Genomic DNA, 18,893 nt, shown 5'->3' with positions numbered 1-18,893 from the left:
AGAGTCAACCGAATCTCTGCTACCACAACGCACCCATCCATCGCTGGTGAAAGTAGTCATCATCATTATCAGCAGCAGTACGCTGTCATGTCTGAGGGTTGGTTTGGGTTGGGACAGGCGTGGGAGGCTGAAGAGGAGATTTGAGAGGCGTGAAGGAAATTAGGTGGCTTGAGAAAGGACTTCCTCATGTATTGATGTGAGGAGGTAGAGATACGGCAGTGGATGATGGGCTGGATGGTCAGGACAGGAATAGAAAAGTCTTTATTGAACAGCAGGTTGTAATGGAACTGGATATATAATACTGAATGAATGAGCAGAATCGGATTGGGACCGATGATGCCGGATTGAGAGCTGGATCTGTTTGAAACAGATGTTTATGAATTGAAGAACTTGATGGATTTGAATCCGATGTTGAAGAATTGATGAACTTGATCGGTTTGAGACCAATGTTGAAGAATTGAAGAACTTAAATGATATGAGTCTGATATTAATGAATTGGATGAACTTGAGCGGTTGGGACCGATGCTAATGAATTGAGGAATTTAATTGATATGAGACTGGTGTTGATGAACTTGATAGGTTGGGACTGATGTTGAAGAATTTAAGGACTTAGGGCCTGATTCAGCAAGAAACGCAGTTGCTAATACACACACAATCGGCCGATTGTTGCGTACTGCACGTGCATATGCATCGCAGTGCGCGTACGCGAACCAGCCATTGCAATCGGAACTGCGATTGCAGTGACTACGCAGATCCATCACAGAGTGATTGACAGGAAGTGCCATTTGTGGGTGGTAACGGGGAGGTGGTCGGCCGAACGCAGACGTGCACGTGCGTTTCAACGCCGTTGCAGGGCGTGCATAAAGTATCCACTGCGCTGTCCTACGCAGCCTGAGGACGGATAGCATGTGTGGAATTTAGCAATTTTCAGAGTAAGGTGAGAGCTTGTGCAAGTTTGCGTGAGGCTGCGATGGTACTCGATTGTACCAATGTTTTCGTAGTCTTGCTAAACATTACAGATGTGTGTAAGGTAAAGTGGGCGTTCTTATGTAGTGCAGCGGCAGCATTGCGATCACAATGGATTAGCATACTATCACAGTTGAACTGCATACTTAATCGCTGTTGCATTCGAAGTTGCGTTCCGTAGTGAATCAGGCCCTTAATTGATATGAGTCCAATGTTGATGAATTGCTGAACTTGATCGGTTGGGACCAATATTGATGAATTGAAGAACTTAATTGATATGAGTTCAATGTTGGAAGCATCGGATAAGACCGATGGTTGGAGGTATCGACTGGAACCGATGGTGGCTGTAAGAACAAGTCCCAGTGGTAAAACCAGACTGGTGTGCAAGATGGTATAGTAGACTTGTTTACCAGATATAGGAACTGGATATAATGGACTGGGGGCCTGATTCATTAAGCATCGCCACTGCTAAAGCGTATGCAGTTGGCCGATTGTTGTGTACTGTGCATGCATCGCAATACGCGTGTGCGAAGGCACCACTGCGATCACGGAGATCCATTGCAGAGTGATTGACAAGCAGTGAGCATTTGGGGGTGGTGATGGGGAGTGGTCGGCGAAACGCAGGCGTGCTTGTCCATTTGAACGCTGTTGCATGTGCGTGCATAAATTAGCCACTGCGATTGCATACGCAGCTTGAGTACTTACTGCGTGCTACGAGCTTAGCAATTTCTAAGTAAGGTAAGGGATGCTGTAATTCTGAGTGAGGTTCAATTGTTACTCAATGTTCCCAATGTATAAGCAAGACTGCAAGGTATTACGGACGTGAGATAGTAGTAGTGGGAGGCAGTGGGCGTCTCTATGCTGGCAGTGCAACGGCATTGCAATAGCAATCATTAACATATTTTCGCAGCAGACCTGTGTGCGATTATGGAGCTGCGATCGCAATAGCGATCCTTAATGAATAAGGCCCAGGGACCGTTCAGATACAGAGGACCTCATTCAGAGCCGGTCACACAGAGCGTGCGGTCGGTCTGAATGAGGGGAGGACGTCTTGAATTTTCAAGACGTCCTCCTTTGCGGTGGTAAGGCTTACGACCGCCTAAGGTGATGGTCACGATGGTCAAGTCCATCGGGGCTTATGATGAGACCCTAGGGTAGGGTCTCCCTTGTCGTAAGCCCCAGAGAGCTTTCGGCTCTGTCCCATGGGAACGCCCCCGTTTGGGCTGCCACCCCCCCGGCCCGCCTTCCAAACGGGGCGAGCTGTCAATCAACATCGACAGCTCACCCCCTTTGGTTCGAGACCCGCTACGACCGGCGCTGTCGGTCGTAGTGGGTCTCACGCATGCGCACAACGGCGCCGGCGTACGCATGCTCTGTGGGGGGCCATTGACCGCAACTGCATCTCCGTACGCAATGCAGTTGCAAAAATATGCTAATGTTAGCAAAGATCACCCAAGCATAAAGACGCCCACTACTGCCTTCTCACCTGCATACAACTACGCATACCTACTTAAACATCGGTACCATCAAAGTACATCGGCGACCTGACGCAGGCCAGGGAGCTCTTCTGCCACGCAGAGCTGCGTATGCAATTGTAGTGGATAATTTATGCACGCCCATGAAACGGCGTTTAAACGGCCAGGCACGCCTGCGTTTCGCTAAACACCCTCTGTCTCCACCCCCAAACGGTCACTTCCTGTCAATCAATCTGCAATGGGCCTCCATGGTCAGTGTGAACACACAGCGGACGCAATGCTGCCTTCGTGTATGCACACTGTGATGCATACGCAATGGCAAATAATCGCTCAATCTGCGTGCAAATTGCAGCTGAGTTTATTTCTGAATCAGACCCACTGAGCGGACAAGGCAGGAGCAGCATAGACAGGCCTCAGTATAAGTCGGGAGCGATGTGCAGCGTGAGCGGATCTCTGTGCTATCCGGGAGTGATGGACAGTGCAAGCGGACCTCAGCGATAGCCTGGACTGGCACCAGAGCATGACATACGCATTTGTACAGCCCTATTACTGGTACAAGAGATCCACCTGCTCTAAATAGCCCACAATACGCACCAGACAACTTATACTCTGTTGTTACCCAGTTATACCCACTCAGTTGCTCGTAGAGGTTCAACTGAGATTCATATGACTGTGAACGGTAATTGCTCTATGTGGTATATGCAGGCCCAAACTCATACGCAGTTGGCTAAAGGTGCCCATCCATTAGAAGACAGGCAAAAGACTGCACGATTACGACATTGTAATCGTGCAGTCGTTTGTCAGTATGTGATGTGCCGTAATTGAGCAGTCGTTCAGTGTAGGCACAATCAAATCATCTGCAGACATGCTGAACCTGACGTTATCATCAGGTTGACCAGCATGTTTGCCCGATGATAGATGTCTAAGCAACCATCGGGAGCGCGCATCGCTGATCGTTTTAGACATTTTTTAAACAATCTGCAAACGATTTTCAAAAGATTATCAAACAATCATGTCAGGATCCATACACAGATGAATTTGCATGCAACTCTGATTCAGGCCCATAAATATTGTAAATGATAGTTCTAAAGGTATATGGGAATCCCACATAAAACATTATTCATGTATTTAAATAATCAAATAATAATGTCTGTACCTGACTTTGGGCCTGATTCAGACCCGCTCGCGAGGGCATTGCGCTCGCAAGCGGGTCGATGGTGGGCCAATGCGCACGCGCGGCGTGCACAAGCCCCTTAGTGAGTGAGAAATCACTCGCTCCGGGGCTCGCAACAAAACGGGGCGGCTGTCGATGTTGATCAAGTAGGCGGGTAGGGGGGTGGCAGAACAAACGGAGGCATTCCCGAAGGAATGCCCGCCGTTTATGGGCGGCCCTACTGACATCACTCATGATGCCAGTAGTGGACTTCCTGCTCTATTAGAGCTGGAAGTCCACTTGGCATTGCGAGTGCTGAGACCCTACCACAAGGGTAATGCCGTTGGTTGCTATAATCGCGACCATCGCCAGGCCGCACGCACAAGCTGTGGGTGGTCACTCACAGCTGTGCGAGCTGCCTGGAGGCCGGAATTTTTTAAAAAAAGGGATGCCCTGATTCAGATTGAGCGCACGCAAATAGCGTGCTCCTCTGAATCAGGCCCTGTGTACAGTAGTCTAAAAAGCCATTTTGCTTTTCACACCATTGAATGCTGCAGAGTTTGATGCCCCACTCTCATTGGCATATTGCAGCCAGTGGCCTTACAATAGTGATGACAAGCTTAAAATGGATCAATATATATTTTTTAGGTATGTCTTTCTATGTCAAATACAAAGCATGATATACAGATAATTTTTCTTTAATTAAAATGGAAATAGAAACTACTACAGCTCTAACAATGGTGTGGTATATTATGTCAACATTCAGAATATCGACAGTATAATGTCGGCATGGTCTGAATGTTGACACTGGCAAAATTTACATATTGCCAGAATGTCAACATTGTAAATGCTGTCAGTGGCATTTTACATGTAAACCTAACTCTGAGCCTAACCCTAAAATTATGTGTCAACATTCTAACACTGTCGAAATTATGTTAGTGTTGACATTGTGAATATCAACATCCTGAATGGTGACATTCTGACCAAGTTAACACAGTGAATGTCGACATAATGACATAATGACTATAAACCCTCTATTTAATATTTATTTATTATCTATTTATAGAATAATCTGCAGTAGTTTACAATTGTGCAAAATTGTTTATAACATAACATGTTAATGTTACTCTTTGTTACTTATAAAGTAAATAGACATCTAGCTAGGGTACAGGAAGAAAGAGGAAAACTTATCTCACTGTTTAGGTGGAGCCTGAGACAACCTTCAAGAGCAAATATGATTTGTTCTTAAGGACCATCCTGGCCTTAAGACATAAAATTAACGGTAGAACAGAGCATATCACTGCTCTCTCCAATGTCCCTGCATGTTAGTGGCTTTTAAAGAGAAGACAATTATATCATTGTCACACTGAGGAACTAGATGACAGATGTGGGTCACTCCTTGAAGGAATGTCTCAACTTTTAAAAGATGATTCCATGTGGACAGATACTAAACTTTAGAAATATGATAGAAATCCCTCTATCTTGGCCACCTTGGAGGTGGGGTAGGTGAAAACCGTCTTAAGGAAATCCATGATCCAGGCATCACGAATTAGAAACTTAAAACCACCATGGATCATCCACAACTTGGGGGCACAGTAATGTGGAATAATCTGTACTTGTGGCACTGTAATGTGGTATAATATGAATTTAGGGCACTGCATTGAGGCACAGTATGAACTGGGGGCACTATAACATGGGATAATATGAACTGTGCCTCTACAATGTGGCAAATTAGAAACTAAGGGCACTATAATTTGACATAATATGAATTTGGGCATTGCAATGTTGCATAATATGTATTGGGGACCCTGTAGCATATTCTTAAAATGTAGTAGGGCACTACTATGGGGCATAAAATTCACTAGGGCACTGCTATAGGGCATAACATTAACATGCACTGCTATGGTTCATAAAATATACTAGGACATTACTATGGGGCATAAAATGAACATGCAGAGAGAGGTGTCACTGGGGAAGCATTGGGGCAGGGGCCTCTTCAAAATGTTGCTGTGGGGCCCACAAAGTTCTGGATACGCACCTGCTCATTTCCTCAGATACTGCCAATAGTATTCTCAGTAGGAGGTCACAAATCTCTCTCTCCTATTTATGTTTAAGATAGTTCAGGGGACTTTCATCCGATGAGAGATTTATGTTGTGGAGCTTTTAGATGAGACCCTTTGTGTGGGTGCTTATTGACAAATGCAGCTGGGACACGTAGGACACATGTACGGGAGAGGGCACCTCAAAGGATGTTCATTTGGAGGTACTAAGAATGGATATCTGGGATGAAAAATCTCTGCTGAATAGTCATGAGCTCATTAAGGTGCCCACCTCCAGGTGGGCACCCTTACCTAGCACCACTCCTAGGGGTAAATTTACTAAAATGAGAGTGGAGGTGTTGCCCATAACAACCAATCAGATTCTAGCAATTATCTTCTAGAAGGTGCAAGTTAAAGTTAAGTAGAATGTGATTGGTTGCTATGGACAACATTTGTACTTCTAAAAACTGTCACCGTAGTAAATGTACCCCCTAGTGTTAACAATCTTTGAGGAGGCACCAGTGATCACTATTGTAGCTGAAAGGGAAGTTACTGATACGCAACACAAATTATTCTACAAAATTGATGATACAAAGACTACAAGATTTTGCTGAACGCCTTTTTAGATTGGAGAGAGATTATTAACTAGAGATTTCAGATTTTTCATCATAAGGATCAGATCAATGATGAAACTCGTAGTGTTCCCAATCTGTCAGGTCTCAACCCCACTGTCAGAGTTCAGCCGGGGATCGGCCGTCCCTTACCGCTGCGCCGGCGGCCTCTGACTTCCCGGGCAGTCGGGCGGCTGGTGCGGTGACGTGGGAGGTGCTGAGCATTCTCCCTGATGCTGGGGTGTCAGGTGGCCTGGTGTGCGGGGATTGGAGTCTCCGTCATGGGCGCCGCTATGACACTTCCTCTTCTGACTTGCCTTCCTTCCCTTACAGTCTGGCCGGTCAGCTGACGCTGTGGACCAATCAGCAGGCTCCCAGGGGTATTCATCCGGCTCCTGTGTTTCAGGTAATTGCCTGAACAACCATTGTTGCTGCTAGTGTTACTAGTGGTCTCTCGTTCCAGGTTCCCTTGCTTTCAGTGAGCTATCCTAGCGTATGCAGTATACCATCCATCTCACCAGTGCTTTACCATCACAGCCTGAGTGTAGTTATACCAGTGGCGTAACTAGGGTATTTGGAGCCCAGGGCAAATTTGAAAAGGGAGCCCCCCCGATGTGCCCCCACCCCCAGTAGAGGTCCCCCAGTAGTAGCCACCCCCCTCTCCCGTTGTGCCCCCAGTAGTGCAGATAGATAAAAAAAAAATATATATATATATATAAAAATATACTTACCTGAATCCACGCTGCTGCTGCTCCGGTCCACGACACCGCTCCCGCCGCCGCCGCCCGCCAGTCCTCCCGGGCTGGCGTGCTCAGCATTATGGGACAGACGTCATGACGTCTGTCCCATTACCCACTGGCTAACTAGGGCGGGCGGGCCAGTACCGTGGCCGGTGGCACCCCCCCACGCCGCCGGTCCAACGGCGCCCAGGGCACGCACCCCGCTCGCCCTGCCCTAGTTACGCCACTGAGTTATACGCATCCACCTCTCCAGTATTTACCATCTCTGCCCGGGTCCAATACCACTACCCACCTCGTTACTGGACTCCGTGGTCACTACCTATTTCTTACGGTATTACACCGTGGTGCATTCCTTCCGACCAGCAACCCGGTAGGGTGTGTCCGCAGTGCACACTCTCTTGTACCTCAAGTACAGTATCCCGAACTAGGGGTTCCACCCCAGCCCCTACGTGCCTCTCACTGGCACCTACCCACTGGGCCACGAGTGTTCGCTTCTCTTTTTCCCGTGGGCTTTGGTCACCTAGTCAAAGGACCGCGACCTGCTTACGGGGTGCAGCTCAAGTCCACATCCCGCTTGTAGGGGTCACTGGCGAACACCACCCCGTGGGTTAGATTCCGCACCTTTGACTAGGTCTCGCCAATGACCAAGACCCGTGGATGCGGAGATCGTACATGCAGGCCCCTCGCCTTAGTTTCTTCCCGCAGCGTCAGGCCTCAGCTTTCAAAGACCCGCCTCCCAGCGTGACACTCACTTAGCCATTATAAATCAAGCAAGAAGAATCCTATTCAAACAATTTGTTAAGTTTTTTGCATACTATTTAACATCATTATAGAGAAGAGAAGTAGGCTGAAACTGGTGCATTTAGGATCTTGAATTTCCATTTACTGTATTCTGTCTGCAAACAGCTGCTTAATAAAGGAGCCATCCTTTAATATATGTGATAAATAAATGGGGGAGAGGGTTTCAGTTATATGCAAGAGTTGCACATTTTTCCACCTATAACGGTAGGCAGATTCTGCTTGCATTTCAATAAGGTGCGAATAGAATTTGCCTTCTGGAGTTACCATGATGAAGCCACTTGGACCTGTTCTGGTGGTTTCTATACATAATTTAATCTATCTCTAATGATTTGATAAAGCTCCCACTGTTAGAGACGCAAGGCCTGATGCAGTCTTATGCAAGAGCCTCAGTAAGTTGCTGTTAGTAAGGAGCTATCAATCTTATCTTGTAAAATATATGTAGGATCATAAATGCTGGGAAATATTATATAGATTATTATAAGATTTTACAAAACCTTTCATATAATCTTGAGATCATGAGAAATTTGTCTTGAACATTTTATAAGCATAGAGTGATGATGTGACTGAATACACACTTCCAGATTTGCCCGACATTGTACTTCATAAATTTTAGGACTCCCAGAAAACCAGATCAGCTGATGCGACTGGTCTTCTTGAAATAAAACATGATTGTGGGTGTCTACACACTACACACTCTTACAATATCTGACCAAATAATAGTGAATCTTATAATCTATAAGACTATTGTGGTGGGTGTGTACACATGAACAGCACATTGCCTGCACGGAACTAAGGCCCTGATTCAGAGCCGGACGCTCTGACAGAGCGCTCGGTCTGAATCAGGGCCGTCCCTCTGTTTTTTTTTAGCGCCCTCCAGGCCGCTCGCATAGCTGTGGGTGACCACCCACAGCTATAGCGAGCGGCCAAAAAGATGGTCGCGATGGTCAAGACCATCGCAACCATCGGGCTTGCGACGAGAGCCTTGTGGTCTCGTCTTCCGCAAGCCCTGGAGTGCTTTCGGCTCTATCAGAGCCGAGAACACTCCCACTGACATCACTTGTGATGTCAGTGGGGCCGGCCCCAGACGGTAGGCGTTCCCATGGGAACGCCTCCATCTGGCCATCCACGCCCCCAGCACGCCCACCAAAGGGGGCGTGCTGTCACTCACAATCGACAGCACGCCCCATATGTAGCATGCGCACTGGGCCAACATCGACCCGCTTGTGAGCGCTCAGTGCTTTCGAACGGGTCTGAATCAGGCCCTTAGGCCCTGATTCAGAGCCGGGCGCTCTGAAAGAGCGCTCGCACTGAATCTGGGCTTTTTTTTTTTTGTTTGGAGCGGCCTCCGCTCAGAGTTTGCGACCGGTCTGAATCAGGTCCTAAATTCTGATATATGCTGAGTTGTATGCATCTATGCAACTGCACCACCCCTAACTATTTGGTTAAATAACCGTCATCATTATCACCACAAATTGGCCCCAATCCTATTCCAGGTGCAAGAGACGTGTCTAATATCTACATTACTGTAACTCAGCATAGCATGCCCTCGCTAAATTTAGCTTACGTGCAGAAAACGGGATCCAGGCAGGATGCCGGCCATCAGTATACAGACACCCGTCAGAATGCCGACACCGGCATCCCGAAGGGATCAAGATACCAATGTCGGCATCCTGACCGCCAGCATCCCGAAGGTAAGTATGCGGGTGAAGGTTAGTGTTAGGCCGGGGATGGGGGGGTTATGGTTAGGCACCGACCGGGGAGGGTTAGGCTGCAGGGAGGGGGGGTCAGGGTTAGGCACCACTGGCTTTAGGATTAGGGTGCCGAAAGAGGAGGTTAGGTTCAGGCACCACCGGGGGAGGGTTAGGCTATTTACCGTCCCCTTTGCAAAATAGGGATGCTGCTGTCGGTCTTCTGACTGCCGGCATCCCGTCCGCTGGTAAATCATACCAATTCCCACAAAACTATGTATATGCTCAGATCAGAGGCATGCACAATGCTACAAAGAATTGGATGCAAACAGACTTGAAGAGGCTAAGCCCCACCACCCAGTTCTCAGTAATGTACTTAGCTTAAGGCTCCTCTTGGCTTCTGATCTTCTATCAGTTTTGTCTTTGCTCCTCTGCACTGAAATCATCACAATATCATGACGTCATGTGTGTGGTTTTGCAGGAAACAGGAGCCTTCAACAAGACAATAACAACTATCATTAGGGCACCTTTATCACCCTCCCGGCCTCACACGCATGGTACAGCCCTAAGCTTGGCTTCTGATGAGGGAACTTTGAGGCAAGTGTTGTATATAACAAAGAGAACCTAGTTTATGCAGTGATTTCCTGCACAAGGATTGTGCAGATTGCAGGATGATTCTAGACCCTGTAGCTGCATAAAGTGCTCTGTATTCTGTGCTCATTCCTCAGCCAAAGAAGTGTTAACAGAAAAAAATAAAATAAGAACCCTTTTTTCTTAAACTTACATAATATACTAAGCACTATGGGCCTGATTCAGATATGTATGCTATAGCAGAGCTGCCGCATCTTTGTACGCAAAGGCTGTGCGAAAGTGTGCAAAAGCCACAGGAGGTGTCTTAAGTAAAAAGACGTCCACTGCAGCCTTCTGTGATCTGCTGCTACATCCAAAGACGCAGCATCAGATCAACTGCATGAGTAACCCTCAGGGTACTCAGGATGTCCAGCAAAATTATGCAGCTGGGGCCAGCGGAGCACGCCCAGAAAATGGGGCTGTCACCGCCATTTTCTGGAACGCTGCCCGTCACGCTCCCAAATACCAGCAGCTTGTCAATCATGCTGCTGCTTTTTGGGGCACTGTGAGCAGCATTGCGGGGCATGATCTGCACACGCAGTGTGGCTCCTGTGCATGCGCAGATCTTCAATCAGAGATTTACATTAACATCAGTTTCGTAAACCTATGAATCAGCCCCCTATGTAAGTGATCTCCTAACCTGACAGATCGCTAAGTGTTTTTGTACTTCTATTCTTTACAGGAGATATCCAGGAGCTTTACAACACAAAAATACCTAGAGGACATATTGCTGCATTTTCTGATGATTGTGACTTGCCTTCACAAGAAACTGTCATGAAAGTAGGAATACAGGTACGAGACATGGCGGACAAAACATTATACTTCAGTGTCCTAATCTCCTTCCCCTAGCCGGAGAAACAGGGTCTGCTCCATGCACCGGTTTTGTGGGGCTTCACCACTTCTGTAAAACAGACTTAGGTGGTAAATGAGCAGGAGGACCAATCATAAGTGGCAATCTCTTGAACAACCCATCCCCCAAGATCCAGTAAAGATGGCGCCATGGATCAGCCACCAGGGCTCCAGCTATGGGGACTGAACACCTTAGGAAAAAGGTTTCCTAGTTAGTAATGCAGCTTTGAATCTGCAAAATGTTATTGGCAGGCATTGGGTATATAAAAAGTATGTGTCATTTAATATGTATTTGTAAAGAAACAATGGCCCTCATTCAGAGGCGGTCGCAAGAAGCGATCGCTCTCTCTGAATGAGGGCGGCCGCTTCTATTTTTTAGTGCGGCCTCCTGGTCGCTAGCTAAGCTGTGGGTTACCACCCACAGCTTAGCTACAGACCAGGTTGATGGTCGCGATGGTCAAGACCATTGCGACCATCGGGGCTTGCGACGAGACCCTCCGGTTGGGTCTCGGCAACTGCAAGCCCCAGGGAGCTTCCTGCTCTGATCGAGCAGGAAGCTCCCCACTGACATCACTGCTGATGTCAGTGCGGCCACCCACAAAACAGCAGGCATTCCTTAAGGAACGCCTCCATTTGTGAAACCACCCCCTCGCCCCGCCTACAAAACGGGGCGAGCTGTCGATCACCATCGACAGCCACCCCTTTTGTAGAGAGCTCCGGAGTGAGAGATTTTCTCTCTCGCTCCGGGGCTTGCGCATGCGCAGTGCGGCCGCTGCTTGTGCGCAGGGCCATAACATCGACCCGTTTGTGAGAGCACAGCGCTTGCGACCAGGTCTGAATGAGGGCCAAAGTTCTCTCTGTATTGCCATGTGTTTTACTAACATTTATATATCAAGAAATTTGAAAATAAATCCAACTTAGAAATAAAGTGTATATTCCTTTAAAACCTGTAGTGGATTTCCAGACTGTTTGATCTAGATAGCAGTGCATTAAGATTACCATGGGAACACATCAGTAATAAAGACAGGGCCTTCTACATGGGATGTAGTTAATATACCTACCCCCAGCTGGATGTAGTTAATATACCTACACCTGGCATCCTGACTGACGAAATCCCAGCACGGGACTACCCGGACGGAATACTGGGGGTGGGGGTAAGGTTAGTGTTAGGATATAGGAATAGAGGGTTAGAGTTAGGGGTAGAAGGGGCAGTGGCGGAACTCCCGGAGACAATGGAGTCAGTTGCCGCCGGGCGCCCAGCCCTGAAGGGGGCATCTGGCTCCATTGTCTCCAGGGTCCCGGCCGTTCGACTTCCTTCCACCGCATCTACCTACCCCTATACCGCTACCGCCGGCTTCTCTGTAAATAAAAGAAAGCCAGAGAGAGGAGCCGCTGAGCTGAGCGCCAATCAGCATCAGCGGCGCTCCTCCTCCGGCTCCACTACACACTGTGCTCTCGGAGGGCCGCGGACGTCACCACGTATCATGTGACCGCCCGCGACCTACCCTGGCTGTGCCTGCCCCGTGCTCCTCTGAAGAGCCGCCCGACACTGCAGACAGAGTGCAGATGGAGTCGGACCGTGGTGAAGACAAGACACTGTCTGTATAAAGTGCGACTGGGACCCGGGAGACAGGATCTGCGTGGGCAGCGCAGCGGGCTGTGGCACTGTGACTGGGGACTCAGGCAGCAAGAATCAAGTAAGTGAGTCTGTCTGTCTGTCACAGTGTCTGGCAAGCCAAGCAAGTGGGGTCATTGCCTGGCGTTGGACTCGGCGGAGGGGGGGGGATGATATATCTACTATGCATATATTTTGTCATTCTGCCATGTTAGGGGGGGAGGGGTGTGCTGAGGGAGCGGGGGATGATATATTTATAAAGCTTATTTTTTATCACTGCCATGTTGGGGGGGGGAGGGGTGTTCTGAGGGAGCGGGGGATGATATATTTATCAAGCTTATTGACAATGGAGTCATTTGCCACCGGGCGCCAGCCCTGAAGGGGGCACCTGGCTCCATTGTCCCCGGGAGCTGCATGGAGAAGGAGCGCCACTGATCGGCACTCCACCTCACTGGCGTAACTACGGAGGGTGCAGGGGGTGCACCCTCCATTAGCTGGGCGCCCGCTGAGTGTGTTACCAGCGGGCGCCCGGCTCCTATTCAAACCCCCGACGGCAACCGGAGGACGGAGCTCCCTCCATCTTCCGGGTCCCGCATTGCACTATGGGAGTGACGTCATGACGTCACTCCCATAGTGCCGAGGAGCGGACACCGGGGATGGACGGCAGCAGCACTGGAGTGGGGATAAAGGTAAGTTTGTTGGGTTTTTTTGTGTGTGTGTGTGCGCGTGCGGGGGGGGGGAGGCTCACTACTGGGGGCAACTACAGGGGGCTAACTACTGGGGGCTCACTACAGGGGACAACTACAGGGAGCTCACTACTGGGGGCAACTACTGGGGGCTCACTACTGGGGGCAACTACAGGGGGCTCACTACTGGGGGCAACTACAAGTGGCTCACTACTGGGGCTAACTACAGGGGACTCACTTCTGGGGACTCACTTCTGGGGGAACTACAGGGGGCTAACTACAGGGGGCTAACTACAGGGGAAACTACAGGGGGCTCACTACTGGAGGCACTGCATAGGGGGACCACTACTGGAGGCACTGCATAGGGGGACCATTACTGGGGGGCACTACATAGGCAGGCACTGCATAGGTGGACCACTACTGGGGGCATTGTATAAGAGGAACTGCATTGGGGGGAGGAGCGGCAGCTGGGGCTGGCATAGTGCTAGGGGGGTGGTACATTTTAATTTGGGGGGGGGGCACCAACATTTATCTTGCCTCCGGGCACCTGGGTTGAAGTTACGCCACTGAGAAGGGGGGGGTGGTTACTATACTTGCCCGACCTTTGTCGGGGATCCTGAGCATCGGGATGGAGTTGTCGGTATATTGACAGCAGGCATCCCGACTGCCGGGATTTTTAACGCCCAGCATCCCGGCTGATAAAATGTCGGTGCCGGAATGCCACTATCTGGCCAGAAGACCGGCGCCGGAATATCGACAGTAGGTGACATGCCGACGCCGGAATCACAACAGGGGGGTGCCGAACGTAAGTATAGTGGGTGTGGTTAGGACTTAGCCACCGGGGGAGGGTTTGGTCTAGCCATCATGGGGGGGGGTGGGGTGTGGTTAGGCTAGGGGAAGACGAGGTTAGGGTTATGTCGAAGCTGGATAATTGGCTGAGACAAGATCAGCTTAAAATTAGATCGTAAAGACACCATCTTGCGACTGGCCGCAAGACGCCATTTTAGAAAATGAGATCGCAAGACGCCATTTTGCGAATGGCCGCCCAAGCACCATTTTAGATAAACTCACACTTAAGTACATATGGCGATATTACTTAGCATCATGCGATTGCATCTTTCACCATTTCTCATACACACATTAATATGCACAATTGCGCTGTTAACTAGTCGCATATTAGCGAATGCATAAGATCCTGTATGAAAACGCTGTTTATTAGCATCATGCGCACGCATCTGCCCCAAGTTAACTAGCGTCTTTATATCAAACCCCAAATACTTACACAGTACATATTCACATAAAAGGTTTCATAAGCTTTAAAGTATAAGATTCAAGTTTGTTCATTTATTATAATTGTTGTGAAATAAAGGTTATTTGGTAGCTAAGGTTTAATACATGATAAGTAAGCCATGTTTGATATTATACTGATCTGCACTCTTTCAACAGCATTCTGGTATCGTCAGTGTGAAGATCGCAACATGCATTCTCAACTTATGGACCGCAGAGACTTAAAGCACTGAAATGTACATTATATGACCAACTGTTAGGATGTGCATGAGGCAACCAGTTGTTAGAGGCTGGACTGTGTCTATTTGAATCAACCTGTTAAATGCTCTGCAACAGATGCATCCTCCTTGGGAACCAATGGCATCAGCGACAAACCTCTCTATTGTGTTGTCTGTTTCTGTGAGAGTATAAACGTGTGTGTTGTGACCCCAGTCTGAGTCTTCTTGCTGAATGCTGATAGACGGGGGTTTCTTGCTGAAGCCTACATCTGGTCCAGAGCGCTGCGTATGTATAGCTGTACTTGGGTCTGTATAATTCTTTGCGCTAAATTGTACTTAGATCATAGCGTGTAACGGACTGTACTTTTACTTGAAATATCACTTTGTGCTTTGGAACCACAGGTTCAAGGTCTGGAGTCTTTATTTACTATATGACTGCGTACGCAAAATAGCGTCATCCTTAGAGGTTTATAGGCAGGATATTAGAAGGTATAGGCAGGAGTGTATAGAGGTTCTAATTCAATATCCTTAGTTGGGGGCTCATAGTGAAGTCACGTACCTACTCACACGGCACATACGGTTATCGATATCTCACCAAAGGGTGGAGTGGCCACATGCAGGGTTTACCCGCAACCGCTCGGTGCTGAGAAATCGCTACCCGTTTTCGTGTGAGCCAGGGACGCTGACTAGAATCCAGGGACAAGAGAGGAAAAAGTTTGTTTTCCTTTGTTGATAGAACCTTATGTTTAAAGGGGTGCCGCAGTATTAAGCATGCGGCTGAGTCGCAGTTGTGCACACACTCAAGACGCACTTTTGTGTACGCAGCTAAAGGTTGTCATACGGTTGTGTGGTAGTCACATTATTGTGTATGCGACTGGTCGCACAATAGCGTATACGTACTTCCGGTTGGGCTGCCACGTGTGCAAACAAAGCCATAGAGGTTTACATTTTGCAATTGTTATCAATATCTAGGTTAACGTGTATTTTTCTGCGCAGAAAAAAAGTGTGTAACAGTGAGTATTTGTTGGTAGGGGTAACTTGTTCCCTAAAGTTAGAGGTACCGTATGACCTTATAGGGCTAAGTGCTAGCCGCTCGGTAAGCAGCTTACCGTTCTATACACAGTAGCAGGTGTACATATTGTCTTTGTTGTAGAGAGGTGCGTGGAAGTAGCTGACTTAAACTTCCATAGGTGTGAAAGATGCCTTCTTAAATCTTATCCGGGTGTGTGGAGTAGCCTTCTTCAAATCTTCACAGGTGTGTGCGCGCTTCCGTTTAAATCGTCCACAGTTAAGTGAAAGTATCTTGACTGTCTTTCACCAGTTTAAATCTTTATTGAAAAATGTAGGAGTTGTCTCAAGATGGGAGCCACGCAAACAATAGAGATGTTAGACAATGATGTGCTGCTAATGGAAGCGCCGCTTGGATCGGCCCATCGTATTATGCATACTAAGTACGGTACTTATGAAATAAGGTATTGTGATGTATGGTTTAAAATGATGATGAAGAGTGTTAGACCGTTTCCCAGAATTGGTAGTTTTGATAAAGATGTATTGGATAATGTCCGAGATCACATCAGTCTGATGCGCTCCCGAGAGAAAAAGGTAAAATATTATGAATGTTTAAAGTTGTGGCAGCATGAAGGGGATGCGTGGCTTAAAAATGCGCAAGCGCCGCAAACTAGCGTTGCGAGTGCATTGCCAGAGAATACATCCGCGACGCTAAATTGCAATGCGGGCGAGCCGCAAAATGGCGCGCACATGCAGCAAGGTAGCATTGTGGAAAGTATTGCCAGCAGTTCACGCGCACCATCTCCATCTTAAGTTGATGGAGGTGCAAGTACAGTTATCAAAAATACCCATAAAAATGTAACAAGCACTTTGTACCCTCTCTTAAGCAACCATAAAGAAAATGTTCATGATGTGGATGATGAGCCTATTGTATTTTCTGCCATTTCCCATGCTGTACAGATGATAGATGCTGCACCACAACAATCACGAGTGGTGCTATCATCTTCATCGGTAACAGCAAGGGAAGTGTTAACACCCTCTGCACCCATAGAGGAAGTTGTTAATACCATACGTAGCAGCAACAGATTAAACCCCCAGCCAGGTAATAAGGTCAAAGGTAGCAGCGCTGCCGGTCTGCATCCCAATCACTGTTCTGAATGGAAATGCAGATGCGAACGGTGTAGTGCCCACGAGGGAAGTGGTAATGCATTGTCCTTGGACAAGAGCAGAACTAAATTCCATCATAAATGATTTTCCCGATCCCAAAAAGGAATTAGCCAAATGTCAAAGATTTTTGAGGAATTTGGGTAGTTCTCATGAGCCAACTAATTTTGGCGTGTGGTGTTAAGGGCCTGTCTACCACGCAATACCGACGTGGCAAAATTTATCACGGATTGTGTATTGGATGGTGACGTTCCCTTAACAGACCAAGTAAACCAAGGTATCATTTCCCGCATTGTAACTCAATTGGGTATATATTTTCCAGTAGTAGTTAATTGGAACAAAATTTTCACCATAAAGCAAAAGGAGAGTGAATCTGCAGAAGATTATTGCAACCAGGCTCTGCAGGCTATCACCCAGTACACTGGCTTAGAGGATATTAAAGATAGCACTCACCACATGAAAATGATAGTCACCATACTCATGGACGGTCTTAAAGAGAACTTAAAGACCCGGGTTCAGACCTCACAACCTGGCTGGAGAGGAATCACAATACATACACTCATAGAATCTGCCATAGAACATGATAAAAACATCTCAAAGAAGAGAGAGACCCAGAGCGAAAAACTAATGGCTGTCAGTATCCAAGCTCTGGAAGGAATGACGGTAACATCACAGCCAACAGACACACTTGCATCTACACACACACTTACACCTGAACAGTTATATGCCCTCACTAATCCCACGCAACAGCAAACACAGCTCTATTCCACTAACCCTACACAACCACAGGTTCCATACTACTCACAAACTTCATACCCCCCACAATACCCGGATATCCCCATAAGAGATATGCATAGAGACCAGCAAATGTCCAGCAGGCACCAGCTCCAATTGTGGCCGTTAATGCTTTATTGGAGAATGGTAGCCAACGCTAGGGGTCAGGTCATACCTGCAGTCTACAGATAGTCAGATTAACGGGAAGTACCAGGGAAGAACTGGTCATGATGGTTGATGTAGATGGTACTAAATATCCTTTTATTGTAGACACAGGGGCGACCAGGTCAGTGATAAAATCTCCCGTTAATTTACAGGTGACCAATGAGACAGTACCAACAATGGGTGTAACAGGTAAAGTGGAACATTATCCTTTAACAAAATCCACAGGGGTTACTATCAGGCCGCTGCATACCAGGCATTCTTTCCTTCTGGCTGCTGCGGCTCCTACGAACCTGCTGGGTAGAGATTTGTTATGTAAGATGGGATGTGTAATATATTGCACCCCTGATGGTGTATTTCTAGATATCCCAGAGAGAGTTGCGCACGAGGTGCGGAATATGTTGGACACTCCCCAAAGGATAATGTATCACTCTACCAATTTAAATGGAAATCCATCTCAGGTAGATCAAATGTTGTCCCGAATTCCAGATTCCCTTTGGACTAAGGATGGACAGGACACTGGATTAATGGCAAACGTAAGTCCCGTCATGGTAAATTTAAAAGGTGGTAGGCAAGCTCCAAAAATTCCCCAGTACTCACTAAAACAGGAGGTAGAATTAGGGGTTTTTCCAATAATTGAGCGATTATTTCAACAGGGAATGTTAGTTCGTACAACTAGTGTAGCCAACAGTCCCATCTTTGCGGTGAAGAAGAGTGGTGGGAGGGGTTATAGGCTGGTACAGGACCTTAGAGGTGTTAATAAGGTAGTAGAGAGCCAATTCCCCGTAGTGCCAAATCCAGCTGTCATTCTTATGCAGATCCCACCAAATGCAACCCATTTCACTGTCATTGACCTCTGTTCTGCTTTCTTCTCTGTGCCTCTCCACCCTGACTGTCAGTATTTATTCGCATTCACATACAGAGGTGTACAATATACATGGACACGGTTGCCCCAAGGTTTCATAGACAGCCCCAGTATCTTCTCTCAGGCCTTGCACGACTGCTTACAATCTTTTCAACCTGCCAA

General features: G+C 47.6%; 1 protein-coding gene across 1 annotated transcript in view; it reads left to right on the top strand.

The window, feature by feature from the left end:
* Positions 1-18,893, top strand: part of GLT8D2 (glycosyltransferase 8 domain containing 2) — a 42,537-nt gene that overhangs the window by 9,067 nt on the left and 14,577 nt on the right. Inside the window, exon 7 of the mRNA XM_088453563.1 lies at positions 10,786-10,895. Within this exon, the coding sequence (XP_088309689.1) occupies positions 10,786-10,895 (110 nt within the window). The remainder of the gene's footprint in view (positions 1-10,785; positions 10,896-18,893) is intronic.

The sequence above is a fragment of the Taudactylus pleione genome, unplaced genomic scaffold (assembly GCF_031769625.1).
Source record: "Taudactylus pleione unplaced genomic scaffold, aTauple2 ptg000040l, whole genome shotgun sequence".
Classification (NCBI taxonomy): domain Eukaryota; kingdom Metazoa; phylum Chordata; class Amphibia; order Anura; family Myobatrachidae; genus Taudactylus; species Taudactylus pleione.
The sequence above is the reverse complement of the archived record's forward strand: the minus strand, read 5'-3'. Positions and strand labels throughout refer to the sequence as shown.